Genomic DNA, 25502 nt, shown 5'->3' with positions numbered 1-25502 from the left:
GGATATTTTTTATAAAACTTAACCCTACTTTAAACTTCCCCCTAACTTTATCCCTGACCTGTCTGGTGTTTGTTCACAAAGGTTCTCCAACAAACATGTTTTGTAATTCACATGCTAATTAGCTGCCATTTGCAGCCTATGACAGTGGGGCTTTGGTTGCCAGTTAAAAAGCCATAGCATGCCTAACCAGGCTTGCACGCCACAGGTTGCCGTTACCTGTGTTACACTTTTAATACACATCATGATAGCTTATGTAACAGACAAAATGTAAAATACATTTGAATCTGTCCAGTAAGCACAAGACTTTCTCTTTCATGGCTGCAGAGGTGCAATATGGAAGAAAACGGGGATGTGATTGACAAGATCTGTTGATTTTTATAAATGATGATGATAAAATGGATAAAAAAAAATGAAGTGTTTATAGACCCAACATGCCAGGTTGTTCAGCACAGAAAACAGTAATCAGTAATGACAGACACATCATTTCCTTTAGCTTTTATTATCTGGGATGTACTCAGAAAAAAGTATGTGCAGAAATGGGAAGCATTTCAGCACACACAATGGGTTCTAAAATCTGTTTTAAGGTTAGGTAATAAAAATAAACAGCTCGGTACGGGGTCCGGGTGACTACTAATAACTGCGTCCAAATAGCGTATAGTGCTTGGCAGGGTTCTTGCCACACACGCACTTTGTTCCAGGTTGAAGCTCTCTCAGTGGCTTAAAGGGGATGCACAAACTCTTGGCTCCCATAGAAGGCGCTCCGGGTTCTAGATCCTGATCCCTGTATCAGAACAGAAAAGGAGGAGAAGTTTGGAATTATGAGCCAAGACAACGTTTCAGTTCATTACAGCACTTACCATGCAAAACAGTACACTGCATAAAAACAGTTAAAGAGGAAGGTTACTTTTTTGGATACAGCACAAAACACATTAGTTATATGTAATGGTTTGTATTCCATTGCCTGAAAACAGCTGATTCTGATAAAAAAAAAAAAATTCTCTTGTTCGCATGGAAATTGATCTAAGAAATGCATTTAACTGCATTCTCCTGAAAGGGTCTAGACTTTCTTCAAACCCACTGTCCAACTCTTCTCTAGACATTACTCGATTGTCAACCATAAAATGTATAAATCTGCTTTTTCCCTGTCGTTTTAGCATCAAATTTTTTTTGTCCTTTAGACCCATTTCAAACTCTGGATTGCCCATGATAGAAGTCATCGGGTTCAGCAGAGTGGATGCCTTAACTTTTTTGAGTATCCTTTTAACTACACTAAGTGTCATGAACACTGTCGGATGTTGCTTTACTGCTTGCGGTATAGTCTCTGTTTTTTAGCCAAATTACCCCCTCCAGGGGTATCTCCACTATTACTTGTTCCATGTGTACCCATGGTTTTTCTTTTTGAAGTGCGCACCAATCCAGCACTCTTGCTAAATGTATTGCCCCATAATACCCCTCCGGGTCCAGGAGCCCTACACCACCTTTTTCTTTTGGTAGGGTCAAAATGTCTCTACGAATTCTGGCCGGTTTTCCAGCCCAAACAAACCTTGCCAATCTTATTCTCAACTCTCTCAAGTAACCCACCAGAATCTTAATAGGTAAGGTCTGTAGAAAGTACAATAGTCTTGGCATTACATTCATTTTGAGAATATTGATTCTGCCAAACCACGTAAACGCCTCCTTATCCCATTTCTGTAGATCTAATTTAATCTGTCGTACCAAGGGCACAAAATTAAGTTCAAATATCCTGTTCAGTCTATTAAGTATTTTTGTCCCGAGGTAACCTATATGTGAGTATGTCCATCTAAACGCAAAAAAATTGATAGCTGCTGTTGTAGTGCTGTACTCGTCTCAATACCCATTGCTTCCGATTGATTATAGTTAACCTTAAAATTGGACAGTCTCCTATACTTATCCATTTCAGTCATTAATGACGGCAGGGACAATGCTGGGAGGGTTATAAAGAACAACAGGTCGTCCGCGAATGCAGCCAGTTTATGTTCCCTTCCTTTTAATCTGATGCCCCCAATATCTGGTTGGCCCATATAGTTCGTAGAAATGGCTCCAGTGTCAAAATAAAGATAATGGGAGATAATGGACAGCCCTGTCGTGTTCCATTCTTGATAGAGAAGGGCTCTGAAAGTACCTCATTTATCTTGATTCTAGCTTTTGGAGAGGAATAGAGGCTCATGACTCAGTTCTGCATCCCCCTCTTCAACCCTATACATTGTATGGTCCCCCTCAGGAAAGACCAGTCAACTCTGTCAAATGCTTTTTCTGCGTCTGTGGATACCACTCTTTGCGTGGTCTCCCTACCTTCCCTTTCTGGCGTAAATCCTACCTGATCAGAGTGTATTAGAGTGGGTATATGTCGTAATAGTCTGGTTGAGAGTATTTTCATGAGAATCTTTAGGTCCACATTTAACAGTGAAATTGGGCGATAGCTTGTACATTGAGCCGGGTCTTTCCCCTCTTTGTGTATCACTGTTATATGGGCCATCAACGTTTCAACTGGTATGCGGTGCATTGCTGGAGAATAGTAAAGTGAGCAATATGAATGGCAGAGAGGGCAGAAGGAGGCAAGTGAGAAGTGGGCCAACTTCTCAGTAGCAGTGGCTCTTAGCATGCATTATGATCACAAAGCAGAAACAATTGTATGCACACACATTATGATTCTATCAGAAAACAACATGTCCAAATTTTAAAGGAGAAGTATGGCCAAAGCTTTTTTAGCCATACTTCTCCTATGGATCACAGGGGTACAAGTTCGTTCTGCACTCCTGTGACCTGTTTTCAGCCCGCTGTTGGCTTATGTCAATCAGCAGTTCCAGACTCGGGAAAGATCCTGACCATATTATCGGTATCCGACCAGAAGCCTGGCCGGAAGCTGGCTCAGCCTCTCAGCAATCCGCCGAAAGCCTGAACCAGCCCCTCCCCGCCCTCTCCACAGCCCACTGGCAGTCAGGGCTCTCCGCTCAGAGTGGAGGGAAGAACTGAGTGATCAGTGGTGTTTAATCGCTCAGTTCTCACTGCAGAGCCGGTAATAACAGATGCAGCATCGATCCAATGCTGCATCCACCTAGGATGTCCCTGCTGCCAAAAATGCAGCAGTATGGCAAGGGAGACCCCCCTTATCCACATAGCTGGATGTTGGGAGCGCTACATTTTTTTTCCCCATTCAAACCCTTGGTTGAACAAAAAAAAAAAAAAACTGTGCGTGTATACCCCGATTTACTGAATCTCCACTACAGACTGCAATTGTGGGGGAAAAAAAAATCAGAACATGAAATCTTACAGTGGCACTATAATATATGTGAGCACTGTTAGATAAGATTACCTGGCGGTGGTCTTCTTTATCCAGTCCTCACAGTCAATCTCCCCACAGAATGGAATCTGTACAATCTGCAGAGGAAAAGAAAAGCACATTAAATGTCTCACCTGGCAGAACCAAACCCAAAAATATGTTCTATACAAATTTAAATGGCCACTAATTCCTATGTCTATGGGCACAAGCAGAAGACATCCTAGTCCGATCTTTAGGAGAGCAGTGAAAAGTCACATTAGGTGTATTGCGTTTTAACAGATTGTTGGTTAGAAATTGGTGGGCTGGAAGCACCTCAGGATTGACATTGATCGAAGGATAAGCACAGGAGCCTAGAGATTCCTTGTTAATTGAGCCCAAAGAAGGCACTCCAGCGTTGATTGCGAGGTCACACACCCTGAGGTGAGGATAATACCATGGGGGGGGCCACAAGAGTGGTGACACTTTGATCATATGTGGAGCACTATCGCACGTTTAACACAAAGAAGTTCACAAAGGACATACACCGATGACATACACCAGGGGTCTCCAAACTGCGGCCCGAGGGCCAGATAGCCTTAATCTGGCCCTTGGGACACAATTCCTTCCACCGATATGAGGCACTATTCCTCCCACTGACACCAACAATGGGATACTATATCTTCCACGGATACTAATGATGGGATACTATTCCTCCTACTAATAGGGGGAATACTCCTCCTCCTATTGACCACCAACCCTAAGGCCATATTTATTCTCACTGATGCTGGGCCTGTGACATTTTCTGCCCCTGCAGGCCACAATCCGGCCCTCCTAAAGTCTGAAGGACAATAAAGTGTCCCTTTGTTTGAAAAGTTTGAAGACTGATGACATACACCGATGACATACACCGATGAACTAAGGGCCAGATTCACAAAAGGGATACGACGGCGTATCTCCTGATACGCCGTCGTATCTCTGTTTCTATCTATGCGACTGATTCATAGAATCAGTTACGCATAGATATCCCTAAGATCCGACAGGTGTAATTGTTTTAAACTGACGGATCTTAGGATGCAGTACCGCGGCCGCCGCTGGGGGGAGTTTGCGTCGTAAACCAGCGTCGGGTATGCAAATTCGGAGTTACGGCGGATCCCCGACGGATTTTCGCGTTTGCTACGTCGCCGCTAGTCTAGTTTCCCGTTGCAAAGTTAGTCGTCGTTTTAGGTGCCCTAACTTTAGTCAGCAAACGTATTGCTGTCTAAAGTATGGCCGTCGTTCCCGCGTCGAAATTTAAAAATGAACGTCGTTTGCGCAAGCCGTCCGGGAATACGGAAGTACGCTACACGCGTCGCCGTTCGAAAAAATGACATCACGGCGCGCAAAGCACAGCGGGAATTGCGCAACTGAGCATGCGCAGTAGGTCAGGCGCGGGAGCGCGCCTAATTTAAATGGCACACGCCCATTTGAATTGGCCCGCCTTGCTGCCGGAGGACGCCGGCGTAGTTTTCATCGCAAGTGCTCTGTGAATCAGGCACTTGCGATGAAAACTTGCGGCGGTGTAACGTATCTACGATACGTTACACCGCCGCAGTTCTATGTGAATCTGGTCCTAAATCAGTGCACAGAAGGACATTCATTTTGCATGTTTTTTTTTCCCACTGAATTTTTTTGACTGGATTTATTTATTTCTGTTTATCACGAGAATTATTTAATTTAAATTTTTACGTTAAAATTCGATTTTTAGCAACTAATTTTGGATTTGTTTTAATATGTAGCTAACTGAAATGAACTGTATTAAAAAAATATACAAAAAACGGCTATACACACTCCCTGCAAGGGCCGTGTTAAATTAAATTGTCTCTGCTTTATTTATGCATTTTGGCACCAATAACGTGATCTGCGCTGAGCCTTTGAAACATTTGCGTGTCCCTCAGCGATTGCTCTTAAAACCCCTTTAGGGAAGTTAAGAAAATTGTGAAACGTTTGGACAGTGGCCATGTAACCCAAGAGAATGATCTAGAAACAAGATAATATAGGATCTTACAGAGCCCAATAGGCCAACAATGGAGTTCTGCTGTCGGATACAGCAGAAGCTTATAGCTGTGCAATTACCTGCCATAAAGGACAAATTATGCCATTGCTCAGTAAAAACGATGGCTTCCTGTTGATGTAAATTATCATCAGTCTGATCAACCTTGAAAAAGTGCACGCCCTTTACATTATCAGAGACAAATCTCGCAGTGATATTTTTATTGCTTCTTATCTAGATAGAAATCTGGAATTTGAAGCCATTTTAGGAAGAGGTTATTTTGTGTAAATGGTTTTAAAGGTGATTGTAAATGCTTTTTTTTTTTTTTTTAAACAAAACAGGTTTATACTTACCTGCTTTGTGCAATGGAATTGCACCGTGTGGCTCCGAAACTTCCTCTTCTTAGACCCCTCGCCAGCATTCCTGGCTCCTACCCTCCAGTTATTGCCCCCATAGAAAGAGACTTTCTATGGGGGCACTCGTGCAGGCTCGCTCCCAAGCCTTGTCGTCTGCATCTATAGACACAGACAGCGGGACTTGGCCTTGCCCCTCACTCTCTAGTCTCTGGCTTTGATTGACAGCAGTGGGAGCCAATAGCTCCCACTGCCCCAGCAGAGTCTGTGAGACCCAGAATTGAGGGGAGAGAAGAGCTGCAGACGTGCACAGCGCTGGATAAAATGATGGTTCAAGTAAGTAAAAGGAGGGGAGTAGGGGGATACTGATGCCTAAACATTTTTTAACCTAATGCAAGAAATACATTAGGGTCGAAAAATACTAAGAACCACTTCAAAGTTAGTTAGCTTAAGGAAGTGAAAGATCTACAATACTTATATGTAGGGAATATTGCTCGTTCCACCAGAAAATCAAATAGAAAAAAACAAAACAATGCAATGCTAGGTAAGTTGCCTAGGTGTTCATAAGGTGCCATTTCCCATTTTTTTGCTATTCATAATTTTGATGCAATGCACACAGACATCAACATGTGTGCTTGGCAAGCACCTGCGATTTCTGCTGAGCAATTCTTGATGCCTAGGACTGAAAACCTGTGTAATGCAAGATGTGTCAAAGTGTCGGTTTCACCATTGTGCACCTACAGGTTGTGATGTTGGCAACTGATGGGAAGAGGGTGCAATACATTGCAGGGACCATGTCCTCTGGTTCAATCCTACAGTCACTACAGCAGAGGCAGGATAAAATAAAGAACCCCTTGGGGGATCTGTACCATTCCTTTTATGTATATGTAACTCCAACCTGTTAAAGTCATATTAAAGTCTTGTTTTTTTAAATAACAAACATGTTCTACTTACCTGCCCTGTGTAGTGATTTTGCACAGAGCAGCCCTGATCCTACTCTTTTATGGGTTCCTCTGCTGGCACTCCTGGCCCCTCCCTTCTGCTGAGAGCTTCCATAGTAATCAGCTTGCTATGGGGGCATCCGAGCCACTGCTCTGTGTGTCCATTCAGACATGGAGCTGCAGCTTGGCTCTGCCTCCTTTCTCCTCATTGGCTCACTGACTGACAGCAGCAGGAGCCAATGGGGAGGGGAGTCCTGGACAGCCGGGACTCTCGTGCAACATCGCTGGATCGAGATGGAGCCCAGGTTCGTATTAAGGGGACTTCTGCTCACAGGTGGTTTTATATCTTAATGCATAGAATGCTTCAAGATAAAAAAAAAAAAAAAACACACACTTCTGACTAAAATCACTTTTCATCTGATCTTCAAAAATGTTATATCGGTTTAATTTTAATTCTATTTAAATCTGAATTTTTCATTAGCATATTTCCTGGTGATCCTTATTTAGGCACTTCCTGTTCTATGGTGACATCTGCTTGTCCCTGTATCCCAACTGTTCTTCTGCTTGTCACACAGGCTTCTGATGTAGACTACAAGTGGCTTATTATATACACACAGGGGTAGATTCACAGAGAAGATACGACGGCGTATCTCCAGATATACGCCGTCGTATCTCTGAGTGTGCGGGGTCGTATCTATGCGCCTGATTCATAGAATCAGTTACGCATAGATTTCCCTAAGATCCGACCGGCGTAAGTGTCTTACACCGTCGTATCTTAGGCTGCATATTTACGCTGGCCGATAGGTGGCGCTTCCGTATATTTACACGAAGAATATGCAAATGAGCTAGATACGCCGATTCAGAAACGTATGTCCGGCCAGCGCATTTTTTTACATCGTTTACTTTAGGCTTTTTTCGGCGTATAGTTACACCTGCTATATGAGGCTTATCCTATGTTAAGTATGGCCGTCGTTCCCGCGTTGAGTTTTGAAAATTTTACGTCGTTTGCGTAAGTCGTTCGCGAATAGGGCTGGACGTAATTTACATTCACGTCGAAAGCAATGACGATTTGCGGCGGAATTTTGAGCATGCGCACTGGGATTTTTTCACGAACGCCGCATGCGCCGTTCGTAAAAAACGTCACATGCGCGGGGTCACAGTTAATATACATAAAACACGCCCATTTCATCCACATTTGAATTAGGCGGGCTTACGCCGACCCAGATCCGTAACTAAGGGTGCAAGCCGTAACTAAGGGTGCAAGTTGTTTCTGAATACAGAACTTGCGCCCTAAATTACGGTGGCGTAACGTATCTGAGATACGTTACGCCGAGCGGATAGACCATTCTATCTGAATCTAGCCCAGTATAGGTATGATCAATTGATATCGCCATCAGGATAAATGCCATTCTCCATCGCTGGTAGGAAAGGATTAACATGATGGTCTAAGAAAACCTGAAAATCGGCCAGGAAAGGTAGGAGCCTACATTATATAATCGATTCACAAGGCTTTAACACCAGGATATGGAGCATTATTTTAGCCACATGACCATAAATCTTTTGACACAAACCTGAAAATTATATATATATATTATATATATATATATATATATATATATATATATATATATATATATATATATATATATATATATATATATATATATATATATATATAAAAAAAAATTTAATAAATAAGGATCGTTTTCTGGTGTGCTAGTTTTAGGAATTGTGTTTAATATTCAGCCAAATCCTCCTTCCCTAAAAAAAACAAATAAAATAAAAATAAATAAAAACACATACTTTTCCTGTATCCAGCTGATTCTGGAATTCTTCCATAGAATCCGTTACCACCATGTGGGTCGTCAGATCTTTCAGTGCCCTAAATTAAAAGCCAAGAAGAGTGCAACCAAATTACTAGAATGTTTTTGTCAAGGTTTACAAAAATAAAAATACAATCACAATTAACCACTTCCATACTTGCGCCTATTCTGCCACTTCTCTCCTTCATGTAAAAATCTTTTTTTTTGCTAGAAAATTACTCAGAACCCCCAAAAATTATATATATTTTTTTAGCAGACAACCTAGGGAATAAAGTGACGGTCATTGCAACTTTTTATCTCACACGGTATTTGCGCAATAATTTTTCAGGCGCCTTTTTTTGGGGGAAAAAGACGGCTTCATGAATTAAAAAAATAACAAAACAGTAAAGTTAGCCCAATTTTTTTATATATCGAGAAAGATAATGTTACGCCAAGTAAAAAGATACCCAACTTGTCACGCTTTAAAATTGCGCAAACTCATGAAATGGCGCCAAAACGTTGTTACTTAATCTCCATAGGCGACGCTTTAATTTTTTTTTACAGGTTACCAGTTAAGAGTTGCAGAGGTGGTCTAGTGGTAGAATTATTGCTCTCACTCTAACACACGCGGCGATACCTCACATGTGTGGTTTGAACAGCGTTTACATATGTGGGCAGGACTTGCGTGCACGTTTGCTTCTGAGCGCGAACTACTGGGGACAGGGGGGTTTTAAAAATAAATAAAAAATTTGGTTTTATTTTTTATTTTACTTAACTTTTTTATGTTTACACTCTTTTTTTACATTTTTATTTCTATTACAAGAAATGTAAACTCGGACAGGAATCAGATCGCATGGGTGTGTGAACACCCAATGAGATCCGATTCTACTGTGGACCAAAAAAAGGGCCCTGTGCGAGTTTTATGCAAATCAAATCCGATTTCAGACATCGCATCAGTGAGAACCAGCCCTAAGCCCTCAAAAAAAGCATTGCCGATTACCAGCACTTAGATGTGTTGACTGCATTTTTAGGGCTTTTTTTTCAGCCATTGATCCTGCCAGTCTGTTTTTCAACTTCCTTTAAAAGGCCAAGATGCCCAGAAAGGCACTTAGAGGGAGGTTTGAGACAAACCATTTACTTGGTTACCGGTCAGCTTTTATTCATTTATGTAAAACCTTTACACCAAAAAAAAAAAAAGAAAAGAAAATTTTGACTTGCCTGTAATTTGCTTATCCTTATACAGGACATGGCACAGGCTCTGTAGTCCTTAACCATGGGTTGTATGTCACTACCTTCAGGTGATTGGACACCAGCAAAAGCCATACTGTACTCCAAGACATGGAATTTACAGGCAAGTCAAAATTGGGGATGACAATATAGTAAACAGTGGCAAACAGACTCACAAAAAAAACAAGGGTCAACGTATTTCAAACTCTCAGATAACAACTTAAGCCCCTTGCGACTGAAGCTGGCATCAGCAGAGGCCTGGAAATCAACCTGGTAAAACTTGAAAAGTTATGAGTGGAAGACCAGGTGGAGGCTTTGCAGACCTGCAAATAGGATGCTTGCTACTGAACGGCCCAAGAAACACCAACAGATCTGTTGGAATGGGCCATGATAGCAAAGAGCGAAACCCATTCCTTGAGGGCATAAGCCCAAAAAATGAACTGCCTGAGCTAACTAGCAATGGTGGAAGAGGAAGCCCGGGGTGACCCATCTGGACAACCAGAGGCACATTGTCCTTCAGAGCCCTTGCCAACTGTTCATTCTTGGAGTTCATCCAAGAAGGCCACTATAGGATACCTCAAGCGTGCAAGAGGGTCAAAACTGAGGCCAGCATATTGGTGTATAGTGGACAGGCTGAACGAAAGAGCCAAACTGTGCTGGAAAGATGTGTACATGTAAATAAACTCAATGAAGTCCACAGTAAGGGGTAGTGATGACAGATCTTGACAATTCCATTTCAAATTTTTGTAATTGAAGATAAGCAAACTGAATCTTGAGGTCCAGGTTAGGGTGAATGCCTCATCCGGCTTGGGACAGTTTGGAGTAGAAGCTTCAAAACTGCTCTGTGACATGGACCTTACTAAAGGGGAGCTCCAGCCAATATTTATGTTTATTAAAAGTCAGCAGCTACAAAAAGTGTAGCTGCTGGTTTTTAATAAACAGACACTTACCTGCTCCAGCATTCCAGCGACGCGCCGGCCGGGGCTCCGCTCCTCTCCCCCCCTCCCTGGCCGGCGTCTTCATTGTCACTGTGGGCACCCGGCCATGACAGCTTTCGGCTTCACGGCCGGGCACCCACTGCGCATGCGCGAACGGCACTACGCATGCGCGAGCGGCCCGGCTTTCCGCTGTTTGATTGGACAGGCGATCTCCCAAAACCTGTCACGTGTCCCAGGCGATCGCCTACAGGGAGGGGCTTGCCAAAAGGCGATTAAGCTTAATCGCCTTTGCAGCCCCTCGGCGGAAGGAGGAAGTGAGACAGGAAGTCCCCTTCTCCTGAAGCCCCCACTCCCCCCCCCAAAAAAATTACATGCCAAATGTGGCATGTAAGGGGGTGAGGAGTGGGATAAGCGGAAGTTCCATTTTTGGGTGGAACTCCGCTTTAAGAGTCTACAAAGTGTCCAATAAAGATCAGTTAGAGACGGGAGGCCACAGAGACGGGAGGCCACAGAGACGGGAGGCCACAGAGACGGGAGGTTGGTAAGAAAGCGAGGAGAGGGAAAGATCCTCAAATTTGTAACCCTAGGACAGCACCACTTGCACTCAGGAACTGAAGATGCAAGCAGTCCTAGCATTTGCAAAGTCAAATAGACCTTCCCCATATCTCCCCTGAAAAAGTGCATAGTGCTCTGTGACGAGAAGAGTTTGCTGTGGATTTGGCAGACTTAGGCCTCATCCATATGGCCAAATCAGCTATGGTGCAGCAGGTATCTTGCATAAATCCTTTGTCTAGATCTCATGTGTGTGTGGACAGCCGTGGTCGGGAAGCCTGTACAAAGCAAAACTGAAAGCGGCCACAGCTATGCGCCAATGTTCAAAAGTAATTGCACAGGGATCAATTACCTGGTTAAGTACAGATGGGGGTTTCTGGATGCAAGTAGCTTGTGTCCAGGGGTGATCATCTGTTGCGAACCGTAGGCAATTGCTCCCTGTGCAATTATTTCCAAACACCGGCAGACAGCTGCTATCATTCTGTCATTTCTTTGTATGTCTAAGTTAGTTCGCAGAAATGGTCAATACCAGAGTGTTGAGTGGCCTGCGCTGACCTAGCCTCACTGCAGGCAGAATGAACAGAAGAAGGTTCCACACTGAGACAGAAGCAGCAGCAGGGAGATGCTTATTTAATGCCATCTTGGCAGGAAAGAGTGTATGTCGTGTGTTAGCACCAAGTAATATCAGCCATTAGCGTTCTATTTTTACTTTGTCCAGTAGATTGGCCTTCTTTGTGAAGATGGTGTGCATCTCTCGGTGGGGCACCTCCATCCCCCCAGTGGGTAAAGGGATGGGAGCTCTGGGTCTGGCACCTTCATCTGGTGCAAAGACCTCTTTCCTCTTTGGATTTTATATGATGCCGTCTTGTGCTTGATCCTCTCTACTTGGGTTAGTGTATATTTATATTATGAATAGTATGCAATATGTTAATAGACAAATGTTCCAATACTATCCTTTTTGTTATAGATAACCACGTTGACTATAATTTGCTCCTAAAGAAGAAAGCTATAACATAATAAATTTGAAACGCGTTAGCCAATCTCTATTTCCATCATTACATGGGTTGACAGACTTACATTATTTGTTCTTTGCCTTGAACCAATTTGCTGTAACAGCATCAATTTTAATATTGTATATTGATTAAATATTTTTAACCTGTACTAATAAACGGTGATCATTAATGTATTTGAAGTTGTTGATTCCCTAAAAAGTCCTATTTAGTGGTCTGTGTCCTTTAAGCATCTTAGGAATAAACATGGAAATCGTTGACAGATATATTACCTGTTGTAGAGGTTGGTGTGAATCTCTTCCAGAATATCTTTTAACTTAGTCTCTGCTTGGTCCTCGGCGATGGTCAGTTTCTCTCCTGTGTCTCGTCGAACTGCTACAAACTGGTTACTTTTCATATCTCTAGGGCCCACTTCCAGCCTGATAGGAACACCCTAAAAAAAACATATAAAAAATGTAACAAGTTTGACCTCCATAAAGCCAAACTAAAGCCAAAAACCTTATTTTACTTTGACCCAAGTGAGTAAGGGTTAGAGTTTTTGTCAGGTTATTATTGCAGTCTGTGACTCTGTGGCGTTTTATCTGTACTTCCTGAGGACAAGAAATGATGGCTAGACTTTCCAACTGGTACAAACAACCAATAATTTTTTTTTCATAGAATGCGGTAAGTAAGAACGTCGGACAATGCCTTTATTACTGTAAAAGCCCTTCTGACCCATTGACAGTTACACTGCTTCATGGAAAACACTGACATTTTAGGTCCATATATATTTGGACACAGGCACAATTTTTCGTTTTTTTTTCAGGTATCTACCAAAACATATTCAAGCTATATTTATATAATGAATATGCGCTAAAAATGCATATGCTCTGGTTCAATTTGGGGGTATGTACATCCAAATCGGAGGAATGGTTTAGGAATTACAGCTCTTAAGAAATGCCCCCCCCCCCCTTTTCAAGAGACCAAAAGTAATTGGACAATTGAATCAAAAGCTTCATGGCCAGGTGTGGGCTACTCATTTGTTTATTTCTTCATCAATTATGCAGGTAAAAGGTCTGGAGTTGATTCTAAGTGTGGTATTTGGAATCTATTGCTGTGAACCTACATCATGCGTTCAAAGGAGCCGTCTATGCAAGTGAAAACAAAAAACACATCCATCCGAGAGATAGCAGCAACATTAGGAGTGGTCAAATCAACAGTTTGGTACATTATGAGCAAAGAATAACGCACTGGTGAGCTCAGCAACATAAAAAGGCTTTAATGTATAAGCTATACATTTTAGCTCACATAGGTTGGCTCTTCCTCCTCCTGGTAGCAAAACAGAATGAAGGAGGAGTGTCGGGTCGATGAGTATACGCTGCCAACAGGGGAGGGGGATTAACATAACATGTTGCATTGCTCTGCATGGACAAAGTACAGGTCCACTTGTATGCACTGCATCAAATATCGTATAAGACTTAAAGTGTTTATAACCCTAAAAAAAAAAAAATAATTGATCCTGTTCCCTTAAAGCATATTATACAGCACAGTGCCTGTGCCGTGTAATTTGACCCCCTGTATAACGTGCCTCCTTCATCTGTAGCTCTCATTTCTGCTCTTCCCCGTCCTTTCCCCCCTCCCTGCCTGTCAGCTCTGTCCACTCCCAAGGCCTCCCCTCCTGCTGCTATAACACAATGACATTGCTAAAATCCCCTCTGCTAGGTTAAATAATGTCCCCAGTGTATGTTTTTTTTTTTTTTTTTTAATGCCCATGTGTACCTAATTTCATAGCGCCGATCAGCAAATACGTGACTGGCCGCCTCTGTCCTCCTCTCCTCCTGGCTGACCTCACCAAGGGTTTCTCAGCCCACCCAATATAGCTGTCAGATAGAAATAGGAGAAAGACGGCCCATCATATAAGCCCAACCGGCGCTATAAAATGAGGTACACAGGGGGCATTTATAAAAAATAAAAAAAAAACACACATACACTGTGGACATTTAATTTATCAGAGGGGATTGTAGCAATGTCATTGGAGTAGCTTAATAACCACTTTAAAATGTGACTAAACCTACATCGTAAAAAAACTTTCAATACATAGTTTAAATTAAACCATGTGATTTTAGTATCACTTTACCTGATCTGAGAGCCCTGCACCCATAAATACAGTTTTTTGGCCCAGATCTTAACTTCCCAGCCAGAGGTTGTGGTGGGGAATCGAGATGCTTTGATGCACAGAAAGTCCAATGCTGCCGTGAAAATATCTGACTGATGACGTCACTCGCCCTGGGCTCCCTGGCCGGCTGCAGTCTCTGCTCTGTGTTCCCTGACACCAGAGCCTGGACTCAAGTAGTAGCTGCAGATTCCATTAGCCCCAGAAGATTTTGCAGCTGCAGACATCAACAAATCTCTGCACAACACAGGATAATACATAAGTAGGTGCCCCACTCCTGCTGAGCCAGACCTCTCTAGACTGCAGGTCTGTGGATCAAACACCTATGCCACCCTCGCCTATTCTGCCTCGTTTTATTCAAATATGTCCAGCAGCAACAGAGGGAGCTTGTATGGAGAAAATAAAAATGTTTTACTGTGTGGTGCTGCCAACATTACCTGTCACCCATGGCACTGGCCCTCCGGTGACCGTATTGAAAATATGGGCATGGCTGGGGGGGGGGGGTGCTTTGGGAGGGGTTAGCATATGACAGAGAGGTTATATACTGGCACCTCAAGATGCCTGTAATTCTAGGTGTTGGTTAATGTTTTATAAAAAAAAAATTGCAACAAACTGTTTACTTTGAAACATCCGATTGCTATGAAAAACATTGGTTTTCCTCTCTAAATTCAGTGCAATTTGTTCAATAAAAAGAATTACTAAGATACTGTATCTACAAATGAATGCCAATGTTTAACCAGTCTGAACTTAGCATACCAATCAGTCACACATAAAGTACAAGGAGTTATTGCTTTTATGTTATGTTTTAAAATATATTATTTTTACAGTACATTATGGCTGGATGAGGAAACCATAAAGAACAATAAAAGGTTCCGTCTTATGACCCCTTATACATGTTGAAAAATATATTTTTTCTTAATGTGAATATCCTCAGACATGAGATGAATGGATGGCACAAACATGCAGCGTCACGCTATAGTCCTCACCTTAAGCTCCCAGTGGTTGAACTTCCAACCGGGTGAGTAGTTGTCACGTAAATCTGTTCGTGCTCGGATGTCCACATTCAGAAGGCGTTTTAAATACTGATTGCATTTCTGCAGAAGGGCTTCTCTATCTGCTTCAGCTAATGTGTTTGTGATCCCGCATGGAATTACAATAACCTGGGAGAAAAAATAAATAAAAAATTTAAAACAAAACCAACATGTGTGTGATGGACAAACCAAAAATGTACAATCAAATGCAATCATCATACAAAACAAATATTTCCTGGTGCAAAACAGATTTGTAGTCAGGGCCGATCCTAGGGTCACAGGCGCCTGGGTGCAGAAATATTTCAGGCGCCCCCACATGGGCGTCGTCCTTTTACTAACTCCTCCCCTTTACAAATGTTTCTATGGCAATGACTCAACCACAGAGATGCTCCCCCACAAAGTTTTCATTAACCTGGGATCCTTACATGATCTCTTAACCCCTTAACGCCCGCCGCACGACTATTTCCGTCCTCAAAATGGCACGGACAGGCAGAAGGGCGTATGTATACGTCCTTGCCTTCTAGTGTGTGGGGGGTCCGATCGGGGACCCCCCCCCCCCCGTGCGGCAGGCGGATTCCCGCGGGGAGCGATCCGGGACGACGGCGCGGCTATTTGTTTTTAGCCGCTCCGTCGCGATCGCTCCCTGGAGCTGAAGAACGGGGAGAGCCATGTGTAAACACTGCTTCCCCGTGCTTCACTGTGGCGGCGTATCGATCGAGTGATCCTTTTTATAGGGAGACTCGATCGATGACATCAGTCCTACAGCCACACCCCCCTACAGTTGTAAACACACACTAGGTGAACCCTAACTCCTACAGCGCCCCCTGTGGTTAACTCCCAAACTGCAACTGTCATTTTCACAATAAACAATGCAATTTAAATGCATTTTTTGCTGTGAAAATGACAATGGTCCCAAAAAGGTGTCAAAATTGTCCGAAGTGTCCGCCATAATGTCGCAGTCATGAAAAAAATCGCTGATCGCCGCCAATAGTAGTAAAAAAAATAAAATTCATAAAAATGCAAAAAAACTATCCCCTATTTTGTAAACGCTATAAATGTTGCGCAAACCAACCAAAAATAGGTAGAAAAATACGAATCGGCCTAAACTGAGGAAAAAAAAATGTTTTTATATATGTTTGTGGGGGATATTTATTATAGCAAAAAGTAAAAAATATTGCATTTTTTTCCAAATTGTCGTTCTATTTTTGTTTATAGCGCAAAAAATAAAAACCGCAGAGGTGATCAAATACCACCAAAAGAAAGCTCTATTTGTGGGGGAAAAAAGGACGCCAATTTTGTTTGGGAGGCACGTCGCACGACCGCGCAATTGTCTGTTAAAGCAACGCAGTGCCGAATTGTAAAAACGCCTTTGGGCATTTAGCAGCATATTGGTCCGGGGCTTAAGTGGTTAACAATAAACAAAATACAGGAAGAGAAGCAAAGTACTTTATTGGGACCTGCTCGGAATCATTGAACTTAATTTTTCTTGGCTTGTCGTAGTGTTGTACGTCACCGCGTTCTTGACGTTCGGAATTTCCGACATTTGTGTGACCGTGTGTATGCAAGACAAGTTTGAGCCAACATTCCGTCGGAAAAAAAAATCCACTGTTTTGTTGTCGGAATTTCCGATCGTGTGTACGCGGCATTCGGCTTCTTATTGTGGAGTAGAATCACCTTCTCCCCAATGACTTCCTTGAAGAATTTATGAAGGGATTCTCCAAATAGGTGTTCACTACCAAAAGCCATTCATACAAGACATTCTTACAAGCAGGTTCAGCAGACCAATATTTTATCCACCAAATCCTGTGCATATGCACAGATAATGCACAATGTAGATAAATCCCCTTTAAACTGGTTTAATATTTTTCATAGCATGCCAAATAATGTGTCAATAATTTAGAGAAACTGTATATACAGTAAATGGTGAAATGTTTATATATATATATATATATATATATATATATATATATATATATATATATATATATATATATAAGCACTCCTCTTCTTTGTCAGCCAAGGCCAAGTAGTGTAGCCAGTGGCACCCAATTATAAATCATGAGCCGTTTCTTAAATCAAGCAACATGAAAATGCTATAGCTGTAATAGACTGGATTTTTGGTTTACTTGTAAAACCTTTTTCTTGGAGTACATCACAAGACGCCAGGTACCTTCACATTGATTACAAAAGGGGTTATGCTGCCCCTGTCAGGTGATCAGACACCATAACACCTTCTAGCTAAGCATGACTTCAGCTTCAGGAATCCACCCAGAGTATAAAACGCTGTAAAAACGCTTCAGTGTGAAAGGGGTCTTGGGGAATATAGTAAAGGAAAACTGTGACCAGGTTCCTCTCTACCCAATACAGGCAGTCCCCGAGTTACAAACTGGTTATGGACTGTAGGTTTGTTCTTAAGTCGAATGTGTTCGTAAGTCGGAACAGCATGTGCAGAAAGGCAGATACATCGTTTTCCAATGTTCCGTCGAACGTGCCCGCGCGTCAAAAAGAGTCCGTGCATGCGCAGAACGGTAGATACGCTTGTTTTCGATGTTCCGTCGAACGTGCCCGCGCGTCGAAAAGTGGCTGTGCATGCGCAGAACGGTAGATACGTTTTTTTTCGATGTTCCGTCGAATGTGCCCGCTGTCGAAAACTGGCCACGCAGCCACCCATCCGTAAGTAGGAGTTGTACGCAAGTCAAATGTTTTTTAACTCGGGGACTCCCTGTAAGAAGTTTGGGAACCCTCTACCCCAGATCCATATCCCCCTCATCACTGAGCCATGGCCTGCCGACAATAGGAAAGGACTAATGTTAAATAGCAGTCCTAGTCAGCCGAGAGAAGCAGATAGCGATATCAGACACCCCCTGCATTTGGCACCAACAGCCTCCAGAACTGTCCCGAAGCTCCTGCACCACTATATGTTGCTTGGGGTGGCCAGGAGGAAAAGAAGTGCAAAGCAAACACAATGTAGCCACACTGTAGTCACAAAGGGAGGGAGCCAGAAAAAAAAATAGATGGGTAAGCCAGGTACATGGAGACCTACCCCCCTTTCACTCCCATCACCAGGTACAAACTTCACCCATAACTGCAGGCAAGAGCCTTCAGGGACATGACAACCCAGCAGGGGAACATCGCCCTGGACCTGTAGAGCACCCTGCCAGTCCACCAGGCAATATATCATTGCACAGAGTCCCATTACCCCAAATCCAGCGCCAAATGGCAACATTACAGGCAATCTCTGCGTATCCCATCTGGGTACCATTTCTCTTTGCCGATATATGCAACTGATCCACATAAGTCAGTCTCCTAATCCAGGACATACTCTTGAGAAAAAATATCTAATTACCAATTTTTTTGCATAGAGAACACAGACATGACCATCACCTTAAAGGGTCACTAAAGGAATTTTTTTTTTTAGCTAAATAGCTTCCTTTACCTTACTGCAGTCCTGGTTTCATGTCCTCATTGTTTGTTTTTGCTTTTAATGTTGCTGTAAATCCTCTCTGTTCTGGACACTTCCTGGTTGCCTGTTTCCTGATAACCACAGTGCTGGGAGATTTCTCACGGTGGTCACTAATGTGATTATTGTGTGTAAAACGAAACTGGATTGGTGCTGAGGAGTTTTAGACAAAGTATCACTGCTCTCTATTGGCTGACTGCCCTCTAGTGGCTCTCTGTACATCAGAGAACCAGGAAACAACAACAAAAACGAAACTACACTGCAGGCACATTATATGATTGTTTTTTTATCTATTTTTTAATCATTTTTAAAAGGAATCAGTTAACTATTATGTCTCTATGCCCTGTAAACAATCATTTCAGCTAAAAAAAAAAATTCCTTTAGTGACCCTTTAAGGCACTAGCAAAAACGTGAAGCTATGACTGGCTGGGAGGGGTTATGCCTGTGAGGGGATGTCCAATCACCTGAAGGTGGCAGCATAACCCTATCATGATGGATATGACGATACCCTGTGCTCTGGGATGTTTGATAAAGAAAGGCTTTTCCTGTATTACGTGGGCAGGGTTACTAATAGGGATAAGCTCAGGTGTGTTTGTACACAAGTCTAAGCCTACCTGAGCTATCCTTTCAGGAAGCGGTCACTGTGGACAGACAGTCATAAGCAGCGGAGGCATTCACCACCCCATAGTCACAAGTATACAAAAGACATGTCCTAACTTGCCTTTGTTTATCCTTAGTTACTAAATAAATGAAATGTTTTCCCTTAAATCTGAACTCCAGGCAGATAAAAAAAGTAATCTATGCAGCTTTGTTTTGATTAACACATCTATTAATTACATTTTTTAAAAGCAAGCAGGGTAAGTACCTGAATTCTACCTTGTATTAGGCCCCATTCACACGAGGCGGACCCTGTTCCTACGGAGTCCGCCTGCTCCCGCCAGCTCAGTGGGAGATCAGTCCGCAGATCTCCGCTGAGCCCAACGGATGACAAGCGCCTCTCTGCTCACTGAGCGGGGAGGGGCTTGTCGGGCACCGCTGTCTCCTATGGAGCGATCTGATGAAAACGGACAGCATGTCCGTTTTCTTCAGATTATACATCTGTTTTTAGCGGATCGAATAGGGTCGGATGTCAGCGGACATGTCTCCGCTGACATCCGACCCTCCATAGGATTGCATGGAGCGGCCGTTCAGGTCCGCCGTCAAAACTGACAGTTGGACCCGAACGGTCCGTCGTGTGAATGAGGCCTTAGTCTCTTGCAATCCACTACACAGCAAAGCTCAGAGAGGGAGAAGCAGCACAAGCAGCCAATCAATCAGACATGCTGCGGTGCTCATGTGTTAACAAGTAAAATTTGTCTAAATTCTGATAGTTTGAGTACTTATGAAATACTTCTAAAGGTTTTAAAATGTTTCTGAATAGCTATGAATACTTTTAAGTATTTGGGAACGGCTTGACTTGTCACATTCAATGTAATGGTGCTCTTATAGTATGAAATGGCGACTTTTTTTTTTATGCCAAAAAAAAAATACGTTTCTCTCAAAAATAAAATCTGGAGAAAAAAAAATAATAATAATTTTGACAGGAGAAAGAAAATCTGAGTGGCAAAGCGGTGAACACATCAGTCCACTTCTCCTTTCACTGTTTAGTTACAGGCCGTGGAAGAGATCCAAATTTCTTGACTGCAGTAGGGAAAAGTTATGTCTTCTGCCCCACTAGATTGGGCTGTGTTGCGTAAATTTTAAGACTGAATGTACAGATAAACAACCCCTTTATGTGTATATTATATGCGTATTTAGCCATTTACCTAGAATTCAGCTCTAACCCTTTACCTATACATATTAGACACATCAAGATTCTTCTAGATTGTAAGCTCTAATGAGCAGGGCCCTCTGATCCCTCCTGTATTAAAACTGTACTGTCTTCCCCGATGTTGTAAAGCGCTGCACAAACTGTTGGCGCTATATAAATCCTGTACAATAATAATAATCAATGTTTGTGAAAGCCCTGCTTTTACACAACTTTAAAAGCGCAGTACCTATAGAAAAACCCAAGTAAAGGGTCTCGGAATGGTTATATATATATATATATATATATATATATATATATATATATATATATATATATATATTCACCCCCAGGCACCATAAAATGAAGAGACGCAGGCTTTTTCCAACTTACCTGCACACAGGCCACTCGCGGTGGCAGCACAAGACCCATATTGTCTCCATGGACCATGGTCATGACTCCTATCGTTCGGGTGGTAAGACCCCATGAGTTCTGGAAGGCATACTGCTTTTCACCAGGAGTTTTTGGATCTTCGAAAACAATTTCAAACATTTTGGAGAAATTCTGTCCAAGGTGATGTGATGTAGCTCCCTGAAATGAGGAGTCAACACCATGTTAAATTGTATTCACACAGCCATTGGTTCTGAAAGGAAACTGCATAGCAGCATTGGACAGGATAGTCTTAGGTGGACATGTAGTTTTAAATTGCCTTTAGGTAAAGTTAAAGTGATACCAATCTCTGGTTTAAAGAGAAATATTTAAGAAGTATACAGTCTTAACTCAAAAAATAACATTCTATTGCCCTCAGCCTCCTCAAATTCAACTTCTATATCCCAAAGCTGCCATAGATCAGAATAGGACCAAGTGTTACGACTACTTTTTCAATGTCTAGCTCCCGTAGTAGAACCTCTTATACACTATATTGCCAAAAGTATTGGGACACCTGCCTTTACACACTTTAATAGTGTCCCAGTCTTGGTCCATAGGGTTCGATATTAAGTTGGCCCACCCTTTCCAGCTATAACAGCTTCAATGCTTTAGGGAAGGCTGTCCACAAGATTTAGGAGCATGTCTTACTATGCTCAAATAGAGAGCAGAAAGGCTTGTGTAGCAGAGGTGGCTAAGCCAAGCTTTCCCTTACTGCAGCACCAACTGCTGCTAAAGCTCAACAACGCCCCCTCTGGTCCAGCAGCCAGTAGCCCCCTAATTGCTTCCCTGCAACTCTGCCTTGCTTGGTTCTAACCTTCCTGTAATTACATTATACCCTACTGTGCTGATGCTTATTTCCCATAGGTGTAATACATGCACCTGATCCCCTGGAAGAGTCGGCAAGAATTCTTACGTTTTGGTGATACAAATTCTTTATTGAATAGGTCCGAACTTATACAAGGCCGTTTAGTTCCTCATTTCACATTTGTCCTACTGGGGTAGTCATAATAAACCAATGAAAAATAGGAACTCCTTACTAGGTACATCCTTGGACCAATCACTTATTTTTACTCACCTGTATGGCTCTGCCGCTGGCTGATATAAATGCCTCCACAGTGGTTGTATAATCTCCTCCTGCAAACTTTTCCTTCTCCGTCTTTCTTCCTTTCACTACAGGAATAGCCAGGAGGTCCTCATAGACACGGCCGTAGAGATCCAGGATCTGCAAGACCTACAATGGAAACCAAAATAAAAAACGTTAGAGCTGAACTCTAGGCAGATGTAAAAGATGCAGATTAATATAGTTATGTGTTCTGTAACAAGTCACCTAATGTAAAGTACTTAATTATGACTTTGCTAAGCCGCATTTTTACAGCCCTCCCACTTGACATGCAAAGGCAGTGGAATGGGGGCATGCTGCAACTGCCCTGTAACCACGTGCCCTATTCTGAATAGTGGTGCAGTATTTGAAATGTTAAATCAGACGTCTCTACACCACCTGTCAAACGCCTCTGAAAAGCAATTCACTGCAGATGGTTCAAAAGGGCAGCAGGTATCATTTATCCCACTGGCTAAAAAAAAATAAAAGGATTCCTCCCCCATATCCACAAACAAGGTGGATGAAGGACCCCCCCTGGACATTGTATTCTGACAGCGGTACCTGCCACTGTCAGAATACACTGATCATTAGCTACAGCTACTGCTCCACAGTACATTTTTCCAGGATGTCCCTTTGACAGAAGTTGAACAAATGATGAGAGGGTACTGCCGCAGACTAGAGCTGCACGATTATTCATTAAGAATCGAAATCGCGATTCCTTTCCCTTCCCTATCTTTAAAACTGCATTTCATGATTCTTTTTAACAAATGCAGCAAGATTTCGCAGCTGAAAAAAAAAAAACCCCAGGCAGCCAGCCAAGTTTTATCATAACATCGCTGATGAGTATAAAAGTAACATGTCTTCTTAGAGCCCTTTCACATTGATAGCGCAGGGGCGTTGGCGGTAAAGCAAGGTCCCCACCCCGGACACGTCACCACTGCACCAGAGTCTTGTGAGAGATGTAGTTCGATGGGGGGGGGGGGTGCGGTGTGGACGAGATACAGCTCGTATGGATGGTCAGTCAGCGTGTGCGGCCAGGGTGTGCTCTTCTTCCTGGTGTGCCCACAGCGAGGGGCTCTGCATGCCAACATGACTGTCCAAGATCATAAATGGTGATCAGGGATCGTCTGGTCTCTGTTCACTTCTATGGTCAGCTGCTGGAACCATCAGATCGTTTTGGGTCGTCGCCGGTAAAAAACGGTAAGCCTGAGAAATACTGCCAGCTCGGATCGGTTTTATGAGAAAGAGAAATCGCCGGCTGCAAATTTGTTTTTCAATTATGTGATTATGGCCAATAGCTTTAGCCAGAACCCCGGTAAATTACTGTATTTATTGGCGTATAACACTCACTTTTTTACCCTGAAAATAGAAGGTAAACTGTGCCTGCGTGTTATACACAGGGGGGTGTATATATATGTATTGCGGATGGCAAGTGGTTAAAACCCTGGCCTGATTTATCAAACTTGTCCCACCTGATAACTACTCCAAGTAGCAGCTAACCCCTAAACACCCAGCTTGCTGCAGACTCGGTAAAATTGCCTTCAGCTGACTAGGTATAATAAATCTGAGTCAAGACCAATCTCACAGCCAGGATACAAACTGCATTGACTGCCCTGGTTGGCAGCTCACAGTCATGAAGATGTCCCTTAAGGGAACATTTGGGGAAATTCATGAGATACCGTAAAATCAGAAGCATCAGACAAAATGCTGAGACACTATGATGAGCTTATTCCATCATAAAATGTCGAAAGGGTGAACCAATGTGTTTCCATGGTTCTAATGGGCTCCCTTAATCAGGGCTAAAAGCAATGTTTGAGGCACACCTAATAACATAGCAGCCATTAACTTCTTAAGTCCCCTTTCCCATGAACGTGTCCGTGTACGGACTTCGCTTTGCTCAGCGGGGATCGCTCCGTTGATCCCCTGCTGAGCAGACAGGTCTGTCTCTGCACACTGTGCAGGGACTGACCTGTCAGAGCGCCACTCTCCTCTATGGAGGATCGGATGAAGATGGACTGTAGAGCAGAGGGGTATTTAATTTTTGTGCTGCCCTAGGCCTGACTAAACTCGCGCAACCCCTAATTTAAATATGACACACCCCTTCCTGGCAAGGCCACGCCCCTTTCTGTTTAAGACCCGCCCTAAAAAAATTGAATGGGGGCAGTAATTCTGAGGGCCGGTTGGGGGGGCAATGAATTCCCTTAATTTGCATAGATTTCCTCTCACTTCCTGTTTGGCTATGGGGTAGGAAGTGAAGGGAAATTTCTGCAATGGGACAGGGATGGTAAAAAATAAACCGACAGGGGCTATACCCTCCCCCCCCCCCCCCCCCCCTTAATCTATCCAAAATGAAAAATAGCCTATAGTTCTATTTTAAGCACAAATTTCTGATAATTTCATGGAGAGGACTAAGAAGATATAACCATGCCAATGGTGCAGCAGAACCCCCCCCCACCCCCCACAGTTGCAGAATGCCTGCCGCCTGCATACCAGAAGCAGTGCGGCCATTTTATGGGGGCGCTAGACTAATTTGCCTCTCAGCCCAGTCTGCCCCATAAGACTGCCGCTACACTAACAGTGAAGCGCAAGCCGGCGGGGACTCTTTCCATGCTGCCCCCTGCAAAGTGCTGGCCTAGGCCAGGATACAGCTCTGCTGTAGAGTCCGTTTTCATCCGATCCGATCACACTTTAGCGGATCGGATTTCAGCGGACATGTCACCGCTAACATCCGTCGCTCCATGGAGGTGCATGAAGCGTCCGTTACGGTCCGCCCGTGTTAAAGGGGCTCAATACTTCTAATAATGCAACCAAAGAGAAGTCTGGCTCAGTGACTGAAATAACCTGCTTCTAAGCTCTATCCTAGCGCAAGCATTTATTAAAGCAGCAAAAGATGCCAAAAGAGCGAGCCTGCTCCCTAAGCACAACAAACAGTGAGGTTATAAATTACTAAGTGGATTTATTAATGGAGTTTTCAACAAATCGGAGCAGTACAGGATGTCAGCTTGGCTCCTTTCACTACAGTCTTCAGTTACAAGCAAGCAAAGAAATAAGCCATCAGACTGTTTATTAGTTAAACCAAGTCACTCATGTAGCAACATTTTCTGTAAACTTCCAGCGCATAAGGAGCCGGGGATATTTATATCCAAACTTACATGGAAAAAGAAAAAAAAGTTTGGGGGAGAATAAAAATGAAACTTCTTGTCTATTAGAGTTCAGGAAAATCTCTGCTTATATGACCCTACGGGAATGAGTTCTTCTGGGGTGAAATGAGGACACAAGACAGCTGGAAATAAAACCAAGGACAGGTAAGAGCCGATGTAGTGTGCTGAGGTTGCCATCTAGTGGCCAGCTATAGGAATGCAACTATTTTTTTTTTAGCTTCTTGCAGCTTTAAATAAGTTCACCTTTATGAA

General features: G+C 43.0%; 1 protein-coding gene across 5 annotated transcripts in view; it reads right to left on the bottom strand.

The window, feature by feature from the left end:
• Positions 1-483: 483 nt before the first annotated feature.
• The window catches only part of EPRS1 (glutamyl-prolyl-tRNA synthetase 1), a 136733-nt gene continuing 111714 nt past the window's right edge, over positions 484-25502 (bottom strand). For all 5 annotated transcript variants that reach the window (XM_040351428.1, XM_040351429.1, XM_040351427.1 and 2 more), the window contains 7 exons: positions 22066-22221; positions 20955-21152; positions 15271-15444; positions 12405-12565; positions 8407-8485; positions 3335-3399; positions 484-781 (listed from right to left, as the gene is read on the bottom strand). In XM_040351428.1, the coding sequence (XP_040207362.1) occupies positions 631-781; positions 3335-3399; positions 8407-8485; positions 12405-12565; positions 15271-15444; positions 20955-21152; positions 22066-22221 (984 nt within the window). In that variant the 3' untranslated portion in view covers positions 484-630. The remainder of the gene's footprint in view (positions 782-3334; positions 3400-8406; positions 8486-12404; positions 12566-15270; positions 15445-20954; positions 21153-22065; positions 22222-25502) is intronic.

Source organism: Rana temporaria, chromosome 4, assembly GCF_905171775.1.
Source record: "Rana temporaria chromosome 4, aRanTem1.1, whole genome shotgun sequence".
Taxonomy (NCBI): Eukaryota; Metazoa; Chordata; class Amphibia; order Anura; family Ranidae; genus Rana; species Rana temporaria.
Note: the sequence above shows the minus strand (reverse complement) of the source record. Positions and strands in the feature narration are given on the sequence as shown.